Genomic DNA, 25287 nt, shown 5'->3' with positions numbered 1-25287 from the left:
CAAACACTGAACGTAAAATACGAGCGCCCGCCGCTCCAATACATTTTATATACAAATCCGTGAACCTCAAGAAGATCAGCGCGGCTTGTTGGTGACGAGCTGCATTTTACCCATTATTAAAAAAATTTTCCGCCCAATTAATTAATTGCAGAGTACAAGGACTGACGAGCCGGACACGCCGGTGTTCGCTGACGCAGAGCGGAGCGCGTTATTACCCGACACAAAGACTTAACGTCTCTTGTACCGTTGCCTACACGGCGCATGGGAGAAAGTATGTGGGACATGGCGACCATCAAAAGAGGCCCGGCTGACGCACGTGGGATTAAGGAGGAAACGTACGGCCGAGGTAGAGGAGCTCCTCATCCCCATAGTAACTGTGCAGCCTTCACAGCCGGCGCTGCCGCTCCCTGCAACATTTACTGGGAGAAATCTCAGCTGAATTTGCAGAAGTTGACGTTGCATTTGGCCGACCTGGTCCAGCCAGTCAGACGTGTCCACACCTTGATACCAGCAGGTCCCACTGGGGTCCTAAAAGTCCTGAGGGACATGAGATCAGGTTTCCTTAACCCCTTATTAGAAGCTCTGCCTAAAGACAGGCAGGAAGGTTTATGGTGGATTTCACAATGCAAGTGAAAGCAAAGGGAGAAATACACAGCGAAGCGTGGATGTAACGCACCGGGATCCAGCCACCGCCGCGGAGCAAAGGGTTTCTACCATGCACGGAGCCGCACATGAAATGTAAGAAAGGACGGCGATACCGCAGGAAAACACCACAAAATCAGCAGCCAAATCCCACTGCGGAAACGCTGCAGATCCGCTCACAAACACCTTGCTTTGCAAAAGGATGAGGTCTGGCGATTTCTGCTGCGTGAACCCAAATCTCAAGTCTGCAACGTCGCTCACTTTACAGCGGTGATTTAGAAAAGTCTTGTCACTCCCAGAACAAGCGCGGATTTTCAGTATGCGGCAAACCTGCATACTCCCCCATACATATGTGCCCTCACACGCTGCAACTGTGCAGCAAATCTGCATTGTTCTTTTCAATTATCCAAAATTCCAGCAAAAAGGCTGAGATTTGAACGCAATCAGTAAAAGAAAAAAAAACAATGTGCGCCCGTCCCCGCCGCCCAACAACGTGCGCCCGTCCCCGCCGCCCAACAACGTGCGCCCGTCCCCGCCGCCCAACAACGTGCGCCCGTCCCCGCCGCCCAACAACGTGCGCCCGTCCCCGCCGCCCAACAACGTGCGCCCGTCCCCGCCGCCCAACAACGTGCGCCCGCCGCCCAACAACGTGCGCCCGTCCCCGCCGCCCAACAACGTGCGCCCGCCGCCAGCCCGGTGTCATCCACACTTACTTGCACGGTCCCATTGCACGGTGCTCTCAGACACCAGCTGGCCCTCGCTCTCCACCTTCTGCTCATGGAGGTTGCTCTTCCCATTTCGATGGAACAATCTGTTTGCAAACCCTTCTAGCTTCTGCAGGGCTGATGAGGTCCCGGCGGACTGGAGGCTTTCACTGTAAGATGCCATGCATGGAAGGGGCTAACCCTCTACACGCTCGCTACTGTAATATGGCTGCAAGCAGATCAAAAACTTAAAAGGAAAAACAAAAAAAAAAAAAAAAAAAGAATAGTTGCAGAGCAACGTCCAAGTCTGACTTCCTGTTTGTCTGTGCAGAAAACCACGGCGGTGACAGGTTCCTCCAGACTGTACTCGCTCGTCTTCTCACTTACCATCAGCCTCGCGCGGCTCTGCTCTCGCACCGTCCTAATTATCTGCTCCCTTCTATCACTAATCACCTAAGAACCAAAATACGACTAAAAAAGACAACAAACCTGTCCTATTCCACAGTAAGGAGGAAGCAGATCCCACCCTCTGCTCCGCCACCCAAGGGGCTTATTAACCGGTGCTTAAGACGTCACTCCTGCCCAGCCATGGGATCGGCCAGGTTAAGTCAGGCTCCTCCACCAGGGGGCAGGCTAGCTGAAAAAGTCACAAAAAAATAAATAAAAGGCAAAAAAAAAAGAAAAGTTCCTAGAGACACTTGCAAGAACACGTAGATCGCGGATTTACACGCAGCAGTTGTGATGGCAATTGTCTGGGACTGGATATCAGATCCGAGGGGTCCGGCTCTGACCAGCTGACGGCAGGGGCGCCAGGCACGGCGCTATACATTGTATAGTGGAAGATCCCGGCATTGCAGCTTTCTGCTGACCACCATTGAAGTGAACAGGATCGAGCTGTAATACCAGGCACTGCTATCAAACATGCAGACAATGGGGGGCTCAGACCACCATGGCAGGCGCCAGGAGTCACAGACCCCAACGGGCGATGCCAATAGGTCATCAGTAAACTGCAGGAGAACCTCCATAACCTTAAAAAAAAAAAAAAAGATGCGATTGGTGGGGGGCCGACCGTGGGGGCCACAAAGATTCCAAGAAAGGAAATGCCACCGGAGAAGGCAGTGCATGTCCTGTCTGCTGGACACCATGACATTCACAAGGGGGCAGCTCAGGGCCCTGGTCTTGGAGTCCTGCCCACCCATCACTTAGTGTTTGGACAGGTGATAACATTAATGGGAATACCCCTTTAAGTGAAAACCCAGGTCTCTTACTCCTGATAAAGGGGCCATGGCGCTGATTCACAGACTTACCCTGCACAGCTCCATTGAAGTGGATGGGTCCAGCGCTGCAGACCGGACAATCTCAGGATCGGTTATGTCAGACCGCCACCCACCATAAAGGAGGGGATAAAATGTGAGCAAGATGGCCGACTTGCTGACTGCACTCGAAGTTGCGCAGTCCCAGACCGGTAAAGCGCCCACTACCTGAGCGGGGACAGGCGGCGGTATACGCCCACTACCTGGGCGGGGCCAGGCGACGGTATACGCCCACTACCTGGGCGGGGCCTGGCGGCGGTATACGCCCACTACCTGGGCGGGGCCTGGCGGCGGTATACGCCCACTACCTGGGCGGGGCCTGGTGGCGGTATACGCCCACTACCTGGGCGGGGCCTGGCGGCGGTATACGCCCACTACCTGGGCGGGGACTGGCGGCGGTATACGCCCACTACCTGGGCGGGGACTGGCGGCGGTATACGCCCACTACCTGGGCGGGGACTGGCAGCGGTATACGCCCACTACCTGGGCGGGGACTGGCAGCGGTATACGCCCACTACCTGCGCGGGGACTGGTGGAGAGGGCAAGGACAGGCCAACACCGATGCCATGACTGTTTGGTTTCCACTGACAGACTAGTGCTCGTGAACGGTCCCACGGACATTTCCTCCTGTTTACAGCACAGACGTTTCCTGCTATAGATTTTCGCAGCTTGTACATATTACACTCCTGGCAGATAGAAGCATTGCACGGACACACGCAGGCGGCAGCCGCTTACACTATATGCATTTTGGAACAGGGAAGGGTTAACAGTAACCGGAAACCATCAACTGATCTCCGGGAGCCTGAAGGAAACGGCAGAATAAAAAAGTAACATAAATGACTTCTGCACAATATCAAGTGTAACCGGAAACGTGAGGCTGCTGAGCGGCGGCATCTTCACTCCGCTGCCGGCTCTGAATACAGGACCAGAGAGGATCCCGCTGGACGGAGGAGGCTCAGGAGCCGAGTCTATAAATAGCAAGCGGGCGACACGCAACCAAACTGCAGAGCCACTCCAGAAGCTCTGCTGCCACCTACTGGCCAACACGCAGAATGCAGCAGTCAGATCTTCCTATGTAACTTCCACAATTAGCATGTGTGCACTCAGTTTTTTTTAATGAAAATTCTCCTAAAAAACCTGCAGTTTCTGCTCAGTTTCCATTTCAAAAACTCAGCAAAAAGACCCCAATAGGAAGCGGATGAGGACAAGTTTCACATAAAATCTGAGGGGTAGCGGTTCTCCTTGTGGAGAGGGCTCTGGCATGTCACTGTAAGGAGGCTTATTCGCCATGCAAGGCTCCTCTGGGAAATAGACCTCAGTCCAGAGCCTCTCATCCAGCCAAATCAGTTCTCATACTTTGTACTGACGAGGGGCAACAGCCCGAAACACCGTGTCTGCAAATTGAGGCTCTGATTTGGCTTTTATCCTAAGTCATATTGCACGACTCGTTAAAGGGTTGATTGTGACTAGTAGGATTGCTACTTCCAGTAGGTGGCGCTATAGAGTTCAAGTCCTCTATTTCTCTGAAGAGGTGATTTTCACATAGAATCTGAGTCATCTTGGTAAGACCGTGCACCGAACGACTAAGCTCCAACATTCAGAAAGCGGTTTTGGCTTCTTTTTTTAGGTCGGTATGCTAAGTCATAAGTTTCAACTGTATAGAAAAGTGCAGCACAGAGCACATATGCAGCCAACAGGGGATGTCACATGTAGGGGTCTCCGGTCAGAGGTACATGGGAAGATTTCCTGATCTAACATCTCTCACAGACCCCTTTACTACACAGAGCCCAGCTTATCCTGTCCAGCCACCCACGACCCCAAAGAGAACCTGGGCCACCCTAGAGAGCCAGGCCGCCCAGCGCCTGGGCCACCCTAGAGAGCCAGGCCGCCCAGCGCCTGGGCCACCCTAGAGAGCCAGGCCGCCCAGCGCCTGGGCCACCCTAGAGAGCCAGGCCGCCCAGCGCCTGGGCTATCATAGAGCACCAGGCCACCCACCGACTGGGCCACCCTAGAGCGCCAGGCCACCCACCGACTGGGCTGCCAGAGTTTCTAAAATACAAATATGCAGCCTGAAAGCAATGCTAGGAGATTTCAGCTCTGGTAGCAGGAAATTGTAAATGCACCTTCACACCATAGTACAGACAAACTCAGGACTAGTTACAAGTTACTTAACTGGTCCTATAAAATGATGTTTTTGATGGTATGATTGGAGCAGAGAAGACAGCAAACTCTAGAATTAGTTTATTATTAGCGATCAATGGTAAATTAGAAACTAATGAAAACCTCCAAATAAAAACCCAGAGCCAGAGGTAAATGTTTGCTCGCACTGCCGGCTCCGGCTGGTGACAGAAAAGCTTTTATGGTTCCTGCTATAACCTTTCCAACCTAACAAGAAGATGTTAGATTTTCCAAACTCTCCAGTGAGGAGCTGCACCGCCGGCGTGTAATAAACCGCCGGGGGGGGGGGAACATGAAAGTTAAAGGGTTATCCCCAACAAAAGTGATCCCCTCTTAATAGGGTAAGGAGTAACTTGCAGATCCCTGGGGGTTCATCTGCTGAGATCCTCAGATCAGGACTATTTGTCCCGGACATTAATATGAGCGGCGGCAGGCAGACTTCTGAAATAAAAACTGAGAGCAAAGCAACAGAGCAGCACCCCATGGATCCAGCGACGGCAGGTCTGCAAGCGATGCCACAAGACTGCTATAGCCTGTGATTGACTGCAGCATGCAGATGACTAGAAGAGTGCATGATCGGACGTCTCGCTAGTCACCTGACAGCGGCACAGATCCTGTAGACTTCCAAAGGGAGCTGGTATCGCTTCCAGAGCAGAGCTCCCAAAACGACCAGAGCTGGAGCCAGGAGGCTGCCGGTAAGCGAGTACGCCGCCGCGCCGAATATAAGGATTGTCAGAGAATCCCTTCACAATCAATCAGTGGGACTACAGAAAGTCCCAGCGATCCCCGGCCATGGTCACTCACAGTGGCATGTAAAAGTCTGTGCACCCCTGGTCAGAGTTACTGTTATTGTGAACAGTTAAGTTGAAGATGAAATGATCTAAAAGGCCTAAAGTTACAGATGTCACATTTACTTTGTATTTTAGGCAAAAAAAAGTGTTTTTTTGTTTGTTTTCAACTTTTAAAAATTACAAAAAGGAAAATGAGCCAATGCAAAAGTTTGTGCCCCCTGCATGGTTAGTCCCTAGTCGACCCCCTTTTGAAAGTATCACAGCTTGTAAAGGCTTTTTGTAGCCAGACGAGAGTCTTTCAGTTCTTGTTTGAGGGATTTTCCTCCATTCTTCCTTGGAGAATTCCTCCAGTTCTGTGAGATTCCTGGGGCGTCTTGCCTCCTCTGCTATTTTGAGGTCTAGCCACAGATTTTCAATGATGTGCAGATCAGGGGACTGTGAGGGCCATTGTAAAACCTTCAGCTTGTTCCTTTTGAGGTCGTCCATTGTGGATTGTGACGTTTGTTTAGGATCATTATCCATTTGTAGAATCCTCCTCTTTTCACCTTCAGCTTTTTACAGATGGTGTTATGTTTACATCAAATATTTGTTGAAATTTCATTGAATCCATTCTTCCCTCTACCTGTGAAATGTTCCCCGTGCCATTGGCTGCAACACAACCCCAAAGCATGACTGATCCACCCCCATGCTTAATGGTTGGCGAGATGTTCTTCTCCTGAAATTCTGCCCCCTTTTTCTCCACACATACATTTGATCATTGTGGCCAAAGACTTCTATTTTTCCTCATCGGTCCACAGGACTTGTTTCCAGGATGCATCAGGCTTGTTTAGCTGTTCCTTTGCACTTCTGATGCTGAATTTTATGGTGAGGATGCAGGAGAGGTTTTCTTCTGATGACTCTTCTATGAAGGACACATTTGTGCCGGTGTCTCTAAACAGTAGAACAATGGACCACAACTCCAGAATCTGCTATATTTTCTGAAGGTCTTTTGTATGCAAGCGGGGGTTCTGATTTGACTCTCTAGCAATCCTACGAGCAGCTCTCACTGAGATTTTGCTTGGTCTTCCAGACCTTATCTTGACCTCCACTGTTCCTGGTAACTGCCATTTCTTAATTACATTTCAAACTGAGGAAAGAGCAACTTGAAAACTCTTTGCCATCTTCTTATAGCTTCTCCTGCTTTGTCGCCTCCACCATTCTCAGAGCTCGGCAGCGGCTTAGATGAACCCATGGCTGCTGGTTTTTGGTAAGAGGAGGTTCTTTAATAAAGCTGGGACATTTACACAACCTGACCTTTCCTAACGATGATAGTGAACAAGACATAACCCTAACGGGCTAAGTAAGGTCTGACACCTTGGTCAAAGTTATGGGAGCACACAAATCTCCAAGGGTGCCCAAACTTTTGCATTGGCCCATTTTTCTTTTCTGTAATTTTTAAAATGTAAAAGATAAAAATAGATTTTTTTTTTTTTGCCTAAAATACAAAAGGAAAGGTGTCATCTGTCACTTTAGGCCTTTTAGAGATTATTTCATCTTCAATTTGCTTATCTGTTCACAAAAACAGTAATTTTGACCAGGGGTGCACAAACTTTTACATGTCACTATAAGTGAGGGCTGGTGGACGCAAATACAAGACATTCCAGGGAGACAGAACGGAAAGAGTCTGAATGATGGGAGTCTCGTATGCAGCCGCTGGCACCACAATGGCCTTCAGAAAGAAATCGCAGCTTCTGAGAAGTCACATCTGCAATGTCTGGTCTCAGCTGTAGGTGGGTCTCAGCTGTAGGTGGCGCCACAAAAGCCACTTCTAACATTATGCAGATGCAACGTCAGTGAACCCAGCATAACGACGCGCCCCGCGCACGGCCAGGAGGCAGCGGGGACACAAGTCCGTTATGACAACTTCCCAAAAGATTAAAAATTATGGAGATGAGAACGGCAGATAACAGGGAAGAAAAGAGGAAATTAATTCCCACTGTGAATAAGGAGCGGCCTCGATGTAATTACCGTAATCGCTCTCCGGATCGTGTTACGCACATCTGCGCCGACGAATAAACCTACCAGGTGTCACAGAAAACTTCATGCTTCCTAGTCTTACTACGATGAAGGTTATAAGCTCGAGACGGAGACTTCATAGTTTTATGGAAAAGCTGATAACCATTAATAATACCGCCAACCCAGCCTCCACCGCCGTGATCACCAACATCTGATATATCGGTGGCTGGAAAAGAGGGATGAACACAGGGCACTTGTCAGGGGTCACATTTACTAAAGACTTCACCTAGAAGGGGAACCCCAGGAGCAAACTACAACCACCCAGAGCAGTAGATGGCGGTATAGCATCAGACACGACCCTCAGTACTATAACACAGGGATGCAGTCTGCTATAAGGGCACTGCACCACCTGGCAGTATAGTGTGAGCGCTCCCCACCACCTGAAGAAACAGACAGCGGAGGCTCCTGAGGGCTCCATTCACACTGGCCTCACAGTTTCCTCTGACCGATATGTCGGATCTGCTCTGGTAAAGGATCCGAATGATCCACAGTGGATAATGAGAGCGCGGTTGAACCATCCGGTCGTATTCAGTGAGCTTAAATTAAACAAAAAAATGGGGAGACCATGTGCACACCGCTCTGTCACCCAGGGCCCTATTTTCTATAAAGCCTGCAGATGAGAAATCCTCTAAACCGTTCACACAGACAGATATCAGAAGTGATGTTAAAGGACCCAACTTGCCGGGACGTGAGATATTTTCGATGTGTTTCATCAGAACAAAAAGGAAAGGAAAAAAATAAAAGGGGCTTCATCCTGGTGAAGTGGTGGTCCACTTTACACAACAACACTCTCACTTGTCAGTTTGTCAATGAGCAGGTCCCTGGCAAAGTAAACACGCCCCGGGGTCAGCACCGCCGGGAGGAGAACTTTCCATATACAAATGGATGAACAGTGCACTGTCTGGCAGACGAAAAGACGAATGTCTGAGATCTACCCCCCAGCCAAGAAAGACGCCGCTGCACGGCAGGAAAAAGCAAGACATTTACACTTGTATCAGGAGATCAGAAGGTTCATTAAAAACGCAGACACAGGTCCAAAAACATCTGCAGGGGCCCGCAATGCACCGCCCCAGCTCTGTCACCCCAGCTCGGCCAGCGCTGCACCGCCCCAGCTCGGCCAGCGCTGCACCGCCCCAGCTCGGCCAGCGCTGCACCGCCCCAGCTCGGCCAGCGCTGCACCGCCCCAGCTCGGCCAGCGCTGCACCGCCCCAGCTCTGTCACCCCAACTATGCCGCCCCAGCTCTACCACCCCAGCTCGGGCCCGCGTTGCACCGCCCCAGCTCTACCACCCCAGCTCGGCCAGCGCTGCACCGCCCCAGCTCTACCACCCCAGCTCGGCCAGCGCTGCACCGCCCCAGCTCTGTCACCCCAGCTCTGTCACCCCAGCTATGCTGCCCCAGCTTGGCCAGCGATGCACCACCCCAGCTCGGGCCCGCGTTGCACCGCCCCAGCTCTACCGCCCCAGCTCGGCCAGCGCTGCACCGCCCCAGCTCTACCACCCCAGCTCGGCCAGCGCTGCACCGCCCCAGCTCTACCACCCCAGCTATGGCCCGCGCTGCACCACCCCAGCTCTGCCTGTGCTGCACCGCCCCCAGCTCTGCCAACCCAGCTCGGCGTTGCCGCCCTCTCACACCTGGGCCCCCTAACCAGTTCATCAGGTCCACACTTTATAGTCTTGGGAAAACCAATGTTGGGCTACTCTTGGCTGTTCATGAGATCGTATGGATCTTTTGGACATAGATTTAAGCACTGTGTAACCCCCTGTTTGGATAGAAGATTTTATCTTTTGCACAATAAATTTTGGAAATTGGATACCACTTTGCCCCAGCTCGGCCAGCGCTGCACCGCCCCAGCTCGGCCAGCGCTGCACCGCCCCAGCTCTGTCACCCCAACTATGCCGCCCCAGCTCTACCACCCCAGCTCGGCCAGCGCTGCACCGCCCCAGCTCTGTCACCCCAACTATGCCGCCCCAGCTCTACCACCCCAGCTCGGCCAGCGCTGCACCGCCCCAGCTCTGTCACCCCAGCTATGCCGCCCCAGCTCTGTCACCCCAGCTATGCCGCCCCAGCTTGGCCAGCGATGCACCACCCCAGCTCTACCACCCCAGCTCGGGCCCGCGTTGCACCGCCCCAGCTCTACCACCCCAGCTCGGCCAGCGCTGCACCGCCCCAGCTCTACCACCCCAGCTCGGCCAGCGCTGCACCGCCCCAGCTCTACCACCCCAGCTATGGCCCGCGCTGCACCACCCCAGCTCTGCCTGTGCTGCACCGCCCCCAGCTCTGCCAACCCAGCTCGGCGTTGCCGCCCTCTCACACCTGGGCCCCCTAACCCAGGGTTCCCCAACTCCAGTCCTCAAGGCCCACCAACAGGTCATGTTTTCAGGATTTCCTTAGTATTGCACAGGTGATAATCCCATCACCTGCACAGGCAACAATCCCATCACCTGTGCAATACTAAGGAAATCCTGAAAACATGACCTGTTGGTGGGCCTTGAGGACTGGAGTTGGGGAACCCTGCCCTAACCAGTTCATCAGGTCCACACTTTATAGTCTTGGGAAAACCAATGTTGGGCTACTCTTGGCTGTTCATGAGATCGTATGGATCTTTTGGACATAGATTTAAGCACTGTGTAACCCCCTGTTTGGATAGAAGATTTTATCTTTTGCACAATAAATTTTGGAAATTGGATACCACTTTGCTGGAAAACTTTTTCTTCTATGTTGATTACTGGTCACAGGACGGTGTCCGTGCGAGTGAGTATCTAACGGGACAGATTTATACTACTGGCTGGGGAGCTGCTTCACCTCTTTTTGAACATAGATTCAACCTAAGAAAAGTGCTTACGCTTCTAAAATGATTGAATTTCAAGATCTCTGCTTGCTGGGGAGAAAAAAAAACAAACCCTGTTCATATTTGGAGACTGGAAACCAATTGTACCTAGGTAAGAGCCATTACCGAGCCCTGGCCAGGAGAGATAGATGTGGCTCTTGGCTTTCTGAGGAATGCCGACACAGACACAATGTAACACATTTACAGAATTTAAAAGGGAAAGGACAGGATGAACGGAGGAATAGTGCAGGATGACGTCAGGGGGACGCACACAATACAGAGGGGCCCCAGCGCTGCAAGGCCACGTCCTCATCTATCACAGCAGAGCGGCTGCAAATCGGGAATATTTCATATTCTGCACTACAGAAACGTCCCGGCTGTGTGACTGCGGCACGATCCTGAATATGAGAGCGGACCACACACCACCAGAGGGATTATTAATCCTGGGACCATGATACATTGTGGCAAAGGCAAAAATCACAATATTTCCTGGTATCAGGATTATCTCATATGGGCTGAGACTTCAGTGGTGGGTGGAGCGGAGGAAGGGAACAGACAACCACGCTGGACCGATGTTCAGCCAAGGGGGCTCATACACATTACACGATCAGGTGAGCCCCCAATGGTGCTGGAACAGACAACTACAATTATGGGTGATGCCCCAAAACAATGGACGGTGTATTGCTCAATGGAGTTCTCTGGAGCCTCTCACTTCTACATCAAGAAGTGCTGAGGACGATGCAACAGGCGCCATCCATGGTACGTGCTCGCCACCCGCCCGCAGCGCGCTCGCCACCCGCCCATCCTGATGCAGAAATGAACCCGGCCTGAGGCTGAACAGAACTAACCATAACTATGGGCTTTTTTGTCTTTAGTGGAAGATTTTGTAATGCTTTTTTCTGTTCAACAAAACATACCAGAAAACACAATAAACAATCAAAAATACAATGAAACTGCCCGTATCACCTATGAATACAAATAAAAACCTCTTAAAATCAGAGTAACGTCACGAGAGGAATTACATTTATAATCACAATCAATGGCCGCCAGGGGCTCTCCCCAAAGAAAGGGAAGAGAAAAACCCAAAGCTCCTTCATCTAACACAAGACAGAGAGGGAAGGTGCATGGGAGCCTTGTCGTGGGCTCCAGCACTGCAGCATCTCGGCCACAGACCCATCCCAAGCTCCCTAAGCACACTGAGCTGTCAGACTAAGTCTGGACCTCAGGAGCATGAAGCCACAGAGCCCATACTGCTCAAAACTTATTAATGTTCCCTCTCTTCCTAAAGAGGCTTTTTAAAAGGTTTAATAGCCAATTTAGTTAAAATTACTAATTCCCTAATTGTGGGATCTATATAACTTACCTACTTGGTCAGTGCACTCATCCAAGGGCATAAACATGAATTTTGAAATTTTGACCAATTAATGACCAGGCCAGAATCAATCGCATCATGTAGGCATTTTGATGCGTTTGCTAGGAAAAGTGGGGTGTCATCAGCCAATAATGCTGCTACCAAGTCCCCCAGTTCTGGTCTGGAAGATCTCCGCTGAAACCCACCAGGGAATCTACTGCCATGGCACAGAGGATAAAGGACCTGTCTCGTACCTCTGCCCAGCTTACAAGAGGCTGAAAGACAACCACTCGCAGCCTTGCCAAAAGCACTGCGAAAGCACCGCAAAAGCACTGCCCTGCTCACAACCGGACGGGAAAAGTGTCTCTGCACAGTGAAAATTCCTAGATGTAGCAGAGGTGCTACATTTAACATAACTTTCAAACCAAGTTTACAGGGAACCTGTCCTGTCATTTGTCCTATATAAACTGGGTCGTTAGTGATGCAATGTACTTTTTTCATTAAAATCGAGGCTTTTATCCTTTGTAAAAAGCATTTTGTACAGTTATATCGTTCCTGCTTGTCCCAGCACATGCGTGGCTCCAGGGGCTGTGGAGTCGGAGCCCATTTTGGTGGAGTCGGGATCGGTATTAAAATGGACCCGACTCCTAAAATATATAATACATTGGGTACAGTAGTTCAATGCAGTTTGTGGGGAATATTTTTTGATAAGAATTTGGGCCGCCGCAGTCTGCTAACCAGAGGACTGTACCACACGCCTCGGACACAGTCCCAAAGATCAGGGTAGCCCAGTGGTCAAAAGGAAGATATTCAGGCACCTACGCACACCGCGTACATGGGGGCTGTGCCAATACAGAATACGGTGAATGCGGCACTATACCACCAGCCGGGTCTCTGCTGCCGTTCTGATAATCTGGCTGGTTGTGACATTTGGCCATGCCAGGAGATCAGCGTGATCATGAGACCAATGGGGTGTATGGGGGGGCTCCGCAAGAATCAGACCCCCGCAGGGGAAGCGAGGCGTTACACACCGACCACCACAATCACTGCGTCTTCTCAGGACCGATCCTCAGACTCCTATTAATCGCAGCATTATAGGAAACATGAGGAGTTAGTAGAGATCCAGCCTATCCACATATAACTAGACCTGTATAAAGAGGGGCACAGGGGAGAGGCCCGGACACGAAGGTATCTGCACCCACCAGACCTTTGGGGATAAGCCGCTGTCAGGTAGCAGATTTCTCCTCTCTCCCCAATGAAAACACATGAACACTTGGCCGAACCTCCTCATATGATGGAGAGGGGAGAGCTACATCGCCGATGGCCAAACCCTAAAGCCGGAGGTGCATGGGATCAGACCACACACAAAGCGTTGTATCATATAACTGCCATAGAGACGCATAGGTCTGCATAGGAGCTGCGTACACGACAAGAGATTGTTAAGGACTTGACACCTCACTTGCTCCGCGTTTGACATGTACCCCAATATTCGCTCTGTATAGATCTACATTCACTATAGGAACGTTAAAGAGGAGGAAAGAAAAGATTAATTGCACAGTAAGTTTTTTTTTTTTTCTTTACCAAAGGGGTTGTCCAAAAAAAACAAAAACATGACTGCCGTCTTCCAAAAAAAAGCACCAAATTCTGCAGTACCATGCATAACCAGTACACAGATAGCACCATTTTTTATAAGACAGCAGCCATGTTTTGGTAATCTAGGAATAGCCAATAGTCGATGCAGTTAAGAGTAAAGTGTACAAATGTATACGGATCAAAGGTACGCCACAGGAAACTCTTCTACCAGGTGAACAAGTCCCTATGGATACCTTTAGTATATGAGCGGACACTGTGTGAACAGGGCCTTAGACATCACAGAATTTTCGGCCTTTGGCGCTGAATTCCCCCAGGAAAGTGGCGCAGATTTCACAGCTTGCACATTGGTAAACTTACACGAGATACAGGCATAACAAGACTGTGCGCCAACACCATCAACGACAACGTGCCAGCGCAATGCCAGGCGTGCGTCTCGCTACTGAACGCCAAGTGCCAGCCGTCTGGACACTTAGCTGTTTAGTACACAATGACGCCAGGCGCACAGACCGGTTTATGGGACGTGTACAAAACACAGCGGAAAAGGCACAGAAACAGGAAACGACGGGACTGGACGCGGTATCGGGAGGGGAAGCAAGAAAAAAGGATTCAAGTCCACACGTGCTCAGCAGAACCTCCGGTGATCGGCAGGATCACAAAATGATTGCGTCTCGGTAACGGCCCCCGGTGTCAGGGACAGAACGCTCCGACCACGCTTGTGTCACGACTGCTCACGTCTGTAAGATCTGTGGACTGGGCGGATCAAGGGCTCAGTGGTTAGCACAGACGTCTTGCACCGCTGAGGTCCTAGGAATATGTCAGCGACTTACACTACTCACAAAAAGTTCAGGATATTTGGCTTTCGTGTGAAATTTATGGAAAATGTAAAAAGTTCCGGCTCCAGTGATATCTTCTCATGACAGTCGGGCATTAAGTAGAAGCAGCGATGGTGATTTCCTCATCTCAAAACAATGTACTGAAACAAAAGCAAACACCAGTGGTGGGTATATGTATACCCCCCAATAAATGTCACTGCCTCAACTTGTTCTGTGGCCTTGAGCATCAATTACAGCTGACAACGACGTCTCCTGCTGGTCACAAGTGGAGTTATTGTGTGCCGAGGTGCGGCGTCCCAGTCTCCCCGGGCCGAGGCATGGTGTCCCGCTCTTCTTGAAGGGTGGCCCTCAGATCACTGAGGTTCTGGGGTACAGAGTTACTAGCCTCTACATGGCCACTCAGCTGGTCTCATAGGTTTTCTATGGGATTCAGGTCTGGAAAAGTGCCGGCAGCTCCACCTGAGGTCCCCGTCTACAGCAGCCATTCCCTAATGATGGGACCTTGATAAGCTGGAGCATTGTCGTCCATGAAGATGAGATCAGTCCGGTGTTGTTGGTGCAGAAGCACAATGACGTTATTCCAGTAGCAGGGGCTTGTCACCAAGTGTAGGGCCGTTCAGTAGAGACTAGACAGCTGCCCACGCTAACACCACCATCGCCAAAGGTTCGTCTGGTGACAACAGTGACTGATGCATATCACTCTCTGTAACGTCTCTAACATCGTTGGCGTCCATCATTTCTGCTCAATGTGAATTGACTTTCATTAGTGACTGGCACTGAGGCCACTGGTCCCTCGTCCAGCATAGATGCTCCTTGTGATGATGCAGGTGGTGCGGTCAGGGACCTTGCAGGTGGTGCGGTCAGGGACCTTGCAGGTGGTGCGGTCAGGGACCTTGCAGGTGGTCCAGCACGCAGAACACGCTGATGTGAACTGTTTCAGATGCTCTGACGTGATGCTTGGTGCCTCTTGCCTCCCTTACAAGTGCCTGGAGTTGTTGGCATTCATCATCCGAAGGGCATTGTGCACACAATGAAGCGGTCATCAGTGTGCGACATGGAAAAAGGACGTCCACTTCTCGGCCTTTCAGTGACTCTTCCAGTCTGCAGCCACCTGCTGAGGACTGACATTAAGCTCAGTGGCCTCTCCTGTGAGAACCTCCTGCTTGAAGCCGCACAATGGCGCGGTGCTGCTGAATAATCGTCAGGTGTCGTCTTGGTCTCATGATGTCACAATGTGAACAGCAACATGAGGATGACTGTTTAATACCAATTCTAATTGACCCCGGAAATGTATTGGCCAATTCATTGATCAAACACCTGGTGCGAATTTTGCCATTAATCTCCTTGTTCGAGAACAGCAAGTTGTGCAAAGAGTCCTGAAACACTGAACAGCTGGACGCGTGGATTTAGAAGTCTAGAGAAGTCACATTAAGTTCACCTGAAAAGGTCAGAGGGCATTGTAGGGTCATCCGGAAATTTCACCCAAAAGCCAAATATCCCAAACTTTTTCTGAGTAGTGTATACAGTCATGGCCTAAAGTGTTGGCACCCTTGAAATTGTTCCAGAAAATTAAATATATTTCTCCCAGACAATTATCACAATTCCACATGTTTTGTTATACACAGGTTTATTTCCTTTGTGTGTATTAAACCAACAGAAAAAAAAAAAAAAAACAGAGAGAAAAAAAAAAAAAAGGCAAATTGGAGATAATTTCACACTAATCCCCAAAAATGGGCCAGACATAACTGTTGACACCTCTCCAAAATTGTGGGTAAACAACTTTGTGATGCTCGTTCACACTCACCTGTGGCAAGTAACAGGTGTGGGCAATATGAAAATCGCACCTGACACCAGATAAAAAGGGAGACGTTGCCTCAATCTTTGCATTGTGTCTGTGTGTGTAACACTAAGCATGGAGAACAGAAAGAGGAGAAGAGAACTATCTGAGGACTAGAGAACCAAAACTGTTGAACAATATCAACAATCTCAAGGTTACAAATCCATCTCCAGAGATCTTGATGCTCCTTTGTCCACTTTGCGCAACATAATCAAGAAGTTTACAACCCACGGCGCTGTAGCTAATCTCCCTGGACGGCAGAGAAAAACTGATGAAATGTTGCAACGCATGATAGTTCAGATGGTGGATAAGCCCCAATCAAGGTGCAAAGAAATTCAAGCTGTCCTGAAGGCTCAGGGTGCATCAGTGTCAGAACTAACTATCCACCAACATGTGTATGAGTTGAAACGCTATGGCAGAGACCCCGGAGGACCCCACTGCTGGCACAGAGACATAAGAAAGCTAGACTGCAGTTTGCCAAAATGTACGCGAGTAAGCCAAAATCCTTCTAGGAAAGCGTGTTGTGGACAGATGAGACCAAGACAAAGTTTCTTTGGAAAAGCACATCATTCTATTTACCAAAAACATAATGAGGCCTACAAAGAAAAGAACACAGCACCTACAGTCAAACATAGTGGAGAGTCACATGTTTTGGGGCTGTTTTGCTGCCTCTGGCACTGGGTGCCTTGACTGAGGGCAATCTGAAGATTACCAGCAGGACAATGACCTCAAACATACTTCAAGAAGCCCCCAGAAATGGATGGAAACAAAGTGCTGGAGAGTCCTGAAGTGACAGCAATGAGTCCGGATCTGAATCCCATTGATCACCTGTGGAGAGATCTTACAATCGCTGTTGGGAGAAGATGTCTTCACATATGAGAGACCTGGAGACGATTGTAAGAAGAGTCCAAGATCCCAGCTGAGAGGTGGAAGAAGCTGATGGTTATAGGAAGCGACTGATTGCAGGTATTTATTCCAGAGGGTGCAACCAAAGAGTAATCCGAGAGTGACAACAATTTTCTCCTGCTCATTTTGGGGTTTTGTGTGAAATTTTGTCCAATTTGTCTTTTTCTCTTTTTTTTTTTTTGTGTTGTTCCAATACACAAAGGAAATAAACCTGTGTATAACAAAACATGTGGAATTGTGATCATTTACTGGGAGAAATACTTCATTTTCTGGAACATTTCTAGGGTGCCAACACTTTAGGCCATGACTGTATATAAGTGTAATAATCCTCCTGGACACTCTGGGCTGCACATCGCTCAGCAGTGCTGAGCTCGTGGCCAAAACCACTGAAACCTGACAAACGCCTTCATAAAAGTATCCCCACAGCTATCGTGGCTCCAGTACGAGAGAGAACGACCACCTTTACATCCGCCGGGAAACTTGGAAAGCCTGCTGGATTAATCTTCAATCGAGGCCAACGTCACCCAAGATAATGGAGGCTCCAATGGATGTGACGGCGCAAGCGTGAAGTCACCAGCAACGGCCAGCGGTAACCGTACAGCACCGGCAACGCTGCCCCTATATCCACAGCCGCGCACCCCCCGGAGACCCTGCCCCTATAACCACAGCCGCGCACCCCCCGCAGACGCTGCCCCTATATCCACAGCCGCGCACCCCCCGGAGACGCTGCCCCTATATCCACAGCCGCGCACCCCCCGGAGCCGCTGCCCCTATATCCACAGCCGCGCGCACCCCCCGGAGCCGCTGCCCCTATATCCACAGCCGCGCGCACCCCCCGGAGCCGCTGCCCCTATATCCACAGCCGAGCACCCCCCGGAGGCGCTGCCCCTATATCCACAGCCGCGCACCCCCTATATACACAGCCGCGCACCCCCCGGAGACGCTGCCCCTATATCCACAGCCGCGCACCCCCCGGAGCCGCTGCCCCTATATCCACAGCCGAGCACCCCCCGGAGGCGCTGCCCCTATATCCACAGCCGCGCACCCCCAGGAGACGCTGCCCCTATATCCACAGCCGCGCACCCCCCGGAGACGCTGCCCCTATATCCACAGCCGCGCACCCCCCGGAGACGCTGCCCCTATATCCCCAGCCGCGCACCCCCCCGGAGACGCTGCCCCTATATCCCCAGCCGCGCACCCCCCCGGAGACGCTGCCCCTATATCCCCAGCCGCGCACCCCCCGGAGACGCTGCCCCTATATCCCCAGCCGCGCACCCCCCGGAGACGCTGCCCCTATATCCCCAGCCGCGCACCCCCCGGAGACGCTGCCCCTATATCCACAGCCGCGCACCCCCCGGAGACGCTGCCCTTATATACACAGCCGCGCACCCCCCGGAGACGCTGCCCTTATATACACAGCCGCGCACCCCCCGGAGACGCTGCCCCTATATCCACAGCCGCGCACCCCCCGGAGACGCTGCCCCTATATCCACAGCCGCGCACCCCCCGGAGACGCTGCCCCTATATCCACAGCCGCGCACCCCCCGGAGACGCTGCCCCTATATCCACAGCAGCGCACCCCCCGGAGACGCTGCCCCTATATCCACAGCCGCGCACCCCCCGGAGACGCTGCCCCTATATCCACAGCCGCGCACCCCCCGGAGACGCTGCCCCTATATCCACAGCCGCGCACCCCCCGGAGACGCTGCCCCTATATCCACAGCCGCGCACCCCCCGGACACGCTGCCCCTATATCCACAGCCGCGCACCCCCCGGACACGCTGCCCCTATATCCACAGCCGCGCACCCCCCGGACACGCTGCCCCTATATCCACAGCCGCGTACCCCCCGGAGACGCTGCCCCTATATCCACAGCCGCGTACCCCCCGGAGACGCTGCCCCTATATCCACAGCCGCGTACCCCCCGGAGACGCTGCCCCTATATCCACAGCCGTGCACCCCCCGGAGGCGCTGCCCCTATATATACAGCCGTGCACCCCCCGGAGACTCTGCCCCTATATACACGGCCATGCACCCCCTGGAGACGCTGCCCCTATATACACAGCCGCGCACCCCCCGGAGACGCTGCCCCTATATCCACAGCCGCGCACCCCCCGGAGACGCTGCCCCTATATCCACAGCCGCGCACCCCCCGGAGACGCTGCCCCTATATCCACAGCCGCGCACCCCCCGGAGACGCTGCCCCTATATCCACAGTCGTGCACCCCCCGGAGACGCTGCCCCTATATCCACAGTCGTGCACCCCCCGGAGACGCTGCCCCTATATCCACAGTCGTGCACCCCTCGGAGACGCTGCCCCTATATACACAGCCATGCACCCCCTGGAGACGCTGCCCCTATACACAGCCGTGCACCCCTCGGAGACTCTGCCCCTATATACACGGCCATGCACCCCCTGGAGACGCTGCCCCTATATGCACAGCCGCGCACCCCCCGGAGACGCTGCCCCTATATCCACAGCCGCGCACCCCCCGGACACGCTGCCCCTATATCCACAGCCGCGCACCCCCCGGAGACGCTGCCCCTATATCCACAGTCGTGCACCCCTCGGAGACTCTGCCCCTATATACACGGCCATGCACCCCCTGGAGACGCTGCCCCTATATACACGGCCATGCACCCCATGGAGACGCTGCCCCTATACACAGCCGCGCACCCCCCAGATACGCTGCCCCTATATCCACAGCCGTGCACCCCTCGGAGACTCTGCCCCTATATACACGGCCATGCACCCCCCGGAGACGCTGCCCCTATATACACAGCCGTCGTTCTGGGCTCCTGTGGAGGTTGCGGCCTGGACGTGGCTCAGTCCTCGGTGTTTCCCAGCTGTCGCCCCCGCTCGCTGTCCCCCATGTCCGGGGCCTCCAGGCCGCACTCACCGCTCTCTATCTCGTTCCCCTTCTTGGCGGTGGCGGCGTTCCCCATGGTCGGACGCTCGGGGTGGCGCTGTCTCCTGGGGCCGCTGCCCGGCTCTGTCCGTCTCTCTGCTCCGCTCCACCGACCCGTCCAGCAGCCACAAGTCTCCGCCGCTCACCGGAAGTGACGTCCAGGCAACCCGAGAGTTCGGAGGGGGCGGGACGTTGTTACGGGAGACAGCGGGGACCGCCCCCAGTGTCATCCGGCCTCCACTATACACCGGCCTCTCCTGTCACCCCGGCCTCTACTGCACACACCGGCCTCTCCTGTCACCCCGGCCTCCACTATACACCGGCCTCTCCTGTCACCCCGGCCTCCACTATACACCGGCCTCTCCTGTCACCCCGGCCTCCACTATACACCGGCCTCTCCTGTCACCCCGGCCTCCACTATACACCGGCCTCTCCGGTCACCCCGGCCTCCACTATACACCGGCCTCTCCGGTCACCCCGGCCTCCACTATACACCGGCCTCTCCTGTCACCCCGGCCTCCACAATACACCGGCCTCTCCTGTCACCCCGGCCTCCACAATACACCGACCTCTCCTGTCACCCCGGCCTCCACTATACACCGACCTCTCCTGTCACCCCGGCCTCCACTATACACCGGCCTCTCCTGTCACCCCGGCCTCCACTATACACCGGCCTCTCCTGTCACCCCGGCCTCCACTATACACCGGCCTCTCCTGTCACCCCGGCCTCCACTATACACCGACCTCTCCTGTCACCCCGGCCTCCACTATACACCGACCTCTCCTGTCACCCCGGCCTCCACTATACACCGGCCTCTCCTGTCACCCCGGCCTCCACTATACACCGGCCTCTCCTGTCACCCCGGCCTCCACTATACACCACCCTCTCCTGTCACCCCGGCCTCCACTATACACCGACCTCTCCTGTCACCCCGGCCTCCACTATACACCGACCTCTCCTGTCACCCCGACCTCCACTATACACCGACCTCTCCTGTCACCCCGGCCTCCACTATACACCGACCTCTCCTGTCACCCCGGCCTCCACTATACACCGACCTCTCCTGTCACCCCGGCCTCCACTATACACCGACCTCTCCTGTCACCCCGGCCTCCACTATACACCGACCTCTCCTGTCACCCCGGCCTCCACTATACACCGACCTCTCCTGTCACCCCGGCCTCCACTATACACCGACCTCTCCTGTCACCCCGGCCTCCACTATACACCGGCCTCTCCTGTCACCCCGGCCTCCACTATACACCGACCTCTCCTGTCACCCCGGCCTCTCCTGTCACCCCGGCCTCCACTATACACCGGCCTCTCCTGTCACCCCGGCCTCCACAATACACCGACCTCTCCTGTCACCCCGGCCTCCACAATACACCGACCTCTCCTGTCACCCCGGCCTCCACTATACACCGACCTCTCCTGTCACCCCGGCCTCCACTATACACCGGCCTCTCCTGTCACCCCGGCCTCCACTATACACCGACCTCTCCTGTCACCCCGGCCTCCACAATACACCGACCTCTCCTGTCACCCCGGCCTCCACTATACACCGACCTCTCCTGTCACCCCGGCCTCCACTATACACCGGCCTCTCCTGTCACCCCGGCCTCCACTATACACCGACCTCTCCTGTCACCCCGGCCTCCACTATACACCGACCTCTCCTGTCACCCTGACCTCCACTATACAGTACAGACCAAAAGTTTGGACACACCTTCTCATTTAAAGATTTTTCTGTATTTTCATGACTATGAAAATTGTACATTCACACTGAAAGCATCAAAACTATGAATTAACACATGTGGAATTATATACTTAACAAAAAAGTGTGAAACAACTGAAAATATGTCTTATATTCTAGGGTCTTCACAGTAGCCACCTTTTGCTTTGATGACTGCTTTGCACACTCTTGGCATTCTCTTGATGAGCTTCAAGAGGTAGTCACCGGAAATGGTCTTCACTTCACAGGTGTGCCCTGTCAGGTTTAATAAGTGGGATTTCTTGCCTTATAAATGGGGTTGGGACCATCAGTTGTGTTGTGCGGAAGTCTGGTGGATACACAGCTGATAGTCCTACTGAATAGACTGTTAGAATTTATATTATGGCAAGAAAAAAGCAGCTAACCGGATATTCAGCGTCTCCCACTCACGCACCACCTCTTCATCTCGCCCCCTATCTGTCGGTGTCCCCCAAGGTTCAGTTCTAGGACCCCTGCTCTTCTTCATCTACACCTTTGGCCTGGGACAGCTCATAGAGTCTCACGGCTTTCAGTATCACCTCTATGCTGATGACACAGATCTTCCTCTCTGGACCCGATATCACCTCCTTATTAACCAAAATCCCACAATGTCTGTCCGCCATCTCATCCTTCTTCTCTGACAGATTTCTAAAACTTAACATGGACAAAACAGAATTCATCATCTTTCCGCCATCTCATTCAACCCTCCCAACTGACCTATCTATAAACATCAATGGCTGCCCACTCTCCCCAGTCCCACAAGCTCACTGCCTTGGGGTAACCCTGGACTCTGATCTCTCCTTCAAGCCACATATCCAAGCCCTTTCCACTTCCTGCCGACTCCAACTCAAAAATATCTCCCGGATCCGCACATTCCTAAACCATGAATCTGCAAAAACACTAGTGCACGCCCTCATCATCTCCCGCCTTTACTACTGCAACCTCCTGCTCTGTGGCCTCCCCTCTAACACTCTCGCACCCCCCCAATCTATCCTAAACTCTGCTGCTCGACTAATCCACCTGTCCCCCCGCTATTCCCTGGCCTCTCCTCTCTGTCAATCTCTTCACTGGCTCCCCATTGCTCAGAGACTCCAGTTCAAAGCCCTAACCATGACATACAAAGCCATTCACAACCTGTCTCCTCCATATATCTCCGACCTAGTCTCCCGTTACATACCTGCACGCAACCTCCGATCCTCACAAGATGTCCTGCTCTACTCCCCTCTTATCTCCTCCTCCCACAACCGTATACAAGATTTCTCCCGTGCTTCCCCCCTACTCTGGAACTCTCTACCCCAACGTATCAGACTCTCGCCTACCGTGGAAACCTTCAAAAGGAACCTGAAGACCCACCTCTTCCGACAAGCCTACAACCTGCAGTAACCACCGCTCCACCATACCGCTGCACGACCAGCTCTACCCTCACCTACTGTATCCTCACCCATCCCTCGTAGATTGAGAGCCCTCGCGGGCAGGGTCCTCGCTCCACCATACCGCTGCACGACCAGCTCTACCCTCACCTACTGTATCCTCACCCATCCCCTGTAGACTGTGAGCCCTCGTGGGCAGGGTCCTCGCTCCACCATACCGCAGCACGACCAGCTCTACCCTCACCTACTGTATCCTCACCCATCCCCTGTAGACTGTGAGCCCTCGCGGGCAGGGTCCTCGCTCCTCCTGTACCAGTCGCTGTTACATTGTGTTCAAGATTATTGTAATTGTTCTTGTATTATACCCCTTTTTCACATGTAAAGCGCCATGGAATAAATGGCGCTATAATAATAATAAATAATAATAATAATAATAGCTAAGCAAAAAAAAACGAGTGGCCATCATTACTTTAAGAAATGAAGGTTAGTCAGTGCAAAAAATTGGGCAAACTTTGAAAGTGTCCCCAAGTGCAGTTGCAAAAACCATCAAGCGCTACAAAGAAACTGGCTCACATGAGGACCGCCCCAGGAAAGGAAGACCAAGAGTCACCTCTGCTTCTGAGGATAAGTTTATCCGAGTCACCAGCCTCAGAAATCGCAGGTTAACAGCAGCTCAGATTAGAGACCAGGTCAATGTCACACAGAGTTCTAGCAGCAGATACATCTCTACAACAACTGTTAAGAGGAGACTTTGTGCAGCAGGCCTTCATGGTAAAATAGCTGCTAGGAAACCACTGCTAAGGACAGGCAACAAGCAGAAGAGACTTGTTTGGGCTAAAGAACACAAGGAATGGACATTAGACCAGTGGAAATCTGTGCTTTGGTCTGATGAGTCCAAACTTGAGATCTTTGGTTCCAACCACCGTTTCTTTGTGCGACGCAGAAAAGGTGAACGGATGGACTCTACATGCCTGGTTCCCACCGTGAAGCATGGAGGAGGAGGTGTGATGGTGTGGGGGGGGGGGCTTTGCTGGTGACACTGTTGGGGATTTATTTAAAATTGAAGGCATACTGAACCAGCATGGCTACCACAGCATCTTGCAGCGGCATGCTATTCCATCCGGTTTGCGTTTAGTTGGACCATCATTTATTTTTCAACAGGATAATGACCCCAAACACCTCCAGGCTGTGTAAGGGCTATTTGACCAAGAAGGAGAGTGATGGGGAGCTACGCCAGATGACCTGGCCTCCACAGTCACCAGACCTGAACCCAATCGAGATGGTTTGGGGTGAGCTGGACCGCAGAGTGAAGGCAAAAGGGCCAACAAGTGCTAAGCATCTCTGGGAACTCCTTCAAGATTGTTGGAAGACCATTTCCGGTGACTACCTCTTGAAGCTCATCAAGAGAATGCCAAGAGTGTGCAGAGCAGTCATCAAAGCAAAAGGTGGCTACTGTGAAGACCCTAGAATATAAGACATATTTTCAGTTGTTTCACACTTTTTTGTTAAGTATATAATTCCACATGTGGTAATTCATAGTTTTGATGCCTTCAGTGTGAATGTACAATTTTCATAGTCATGAAAATACAGAAAAATCTTTAAATGAGAAGGTGTGTCCAAACTTTTGGTCTGTACTGTACACTGACCTCTCCTGTCACCCCGGCCTCCATTAAATACTGACCTCTCCTGTCACCCCGGCTTCCACTATACACCAACCTCTCCTGTCACCCCGGCCTCCATTAAATACCGACATCTCCTGTCACCCCGACCTCCATTATACACCGACCTCTCCTGTCACCCCGGCCTCCATTATACACCGACCTCTCTTGTCACCCCGGCCTTCACTATACACCGACCTCTCCTGTCACCCCGGCCTCCATTAAATACCGACCTCTCCTGTCACCCCGGCCTCCACTATACACCGACCTCTCCTGTCACTCCGGCCTCCATTAAATACCGACCTCTCCTGTCACCCCGGCCTCCATTATACACTGACCTCTCTTGTCACCCCAGCCTCCATGATACACTGACCTCTCCCGTCACCCCGGCCTCTACTGCACACACCAGCCTCCATTATACACCGACCTCCATGATACACTGACCTTTCATTCCTCGCCATCACCGAAACCTGTCTCACCCCCTCTGACACAGCCTCTCCAGCTGCACTTTCCTATGTTGAATTCCATCTTTCTCACACCCCGCCCCACAACAAGCATGGTGGAGGA

At 52.5% G+C, this 25287-nt stretch overlaps 2 protein-coding genes across 3 annotated transcripts in view; both read right to left on the bottom strand.

Annotated features, from left to right (window-relative positions):
• The window catches only part of PRKACB (protein kinase cAMP-activated catalytic subunit beta), a 46585-nt gene extending 26451 nt beyond the window's left edge, over window positions 1-20134 (bottom strand). The window contains exon 1 of one of the 2 annotated variants that reach the window (XM_073643992.1): window positions 19933-20134. In XM_073643992.1, the coding sequence (XP_073500093.1) occupies window positions 19933-19978 (46 nt within the window). In that variant the 5' untranslated portion in view covers window positions 19979-20134. Of the gene's footprint in view, window positions 1-1355; window positions 1651-19932 lie in introns of those variants that run through there. The other variant, XM_073643991.1, reaches the window with a different exon arrangement.
• The window catches only part of DNASE2B (deoxyribonuclease 2 beta), a 326043-nt gene that overhangs the window by 148919 nt on the left and 151837 nt on the right, over window positions 1-25287 (bottom strand). The window lies entirely within an intron of this gene.

The sequence above is a fragment of the Phyllobates terribilis genome, unplaced genomic scaffold, assembly GCF_046119375.1.
Source record: "Phyllobates terribilis strain yellow unplaced genomic scaffold, ASM4611937v1 Scaffold_8__6_contigs__length_399053987, whole genome shotgun sequence".
In the NCBI taxonomy this organism is placed as follows: Eukaryota; Metazoa; Chordata; class Amphibia; order Anura; family Dendrobatidae; genus Phyllobates; species Phyllobates terribilis.
The sequence above is the reverse complement of the archived record's forward strand: the minus strand, read 5'-3'. Positions and strand labels throughout refer to the sequence as shown.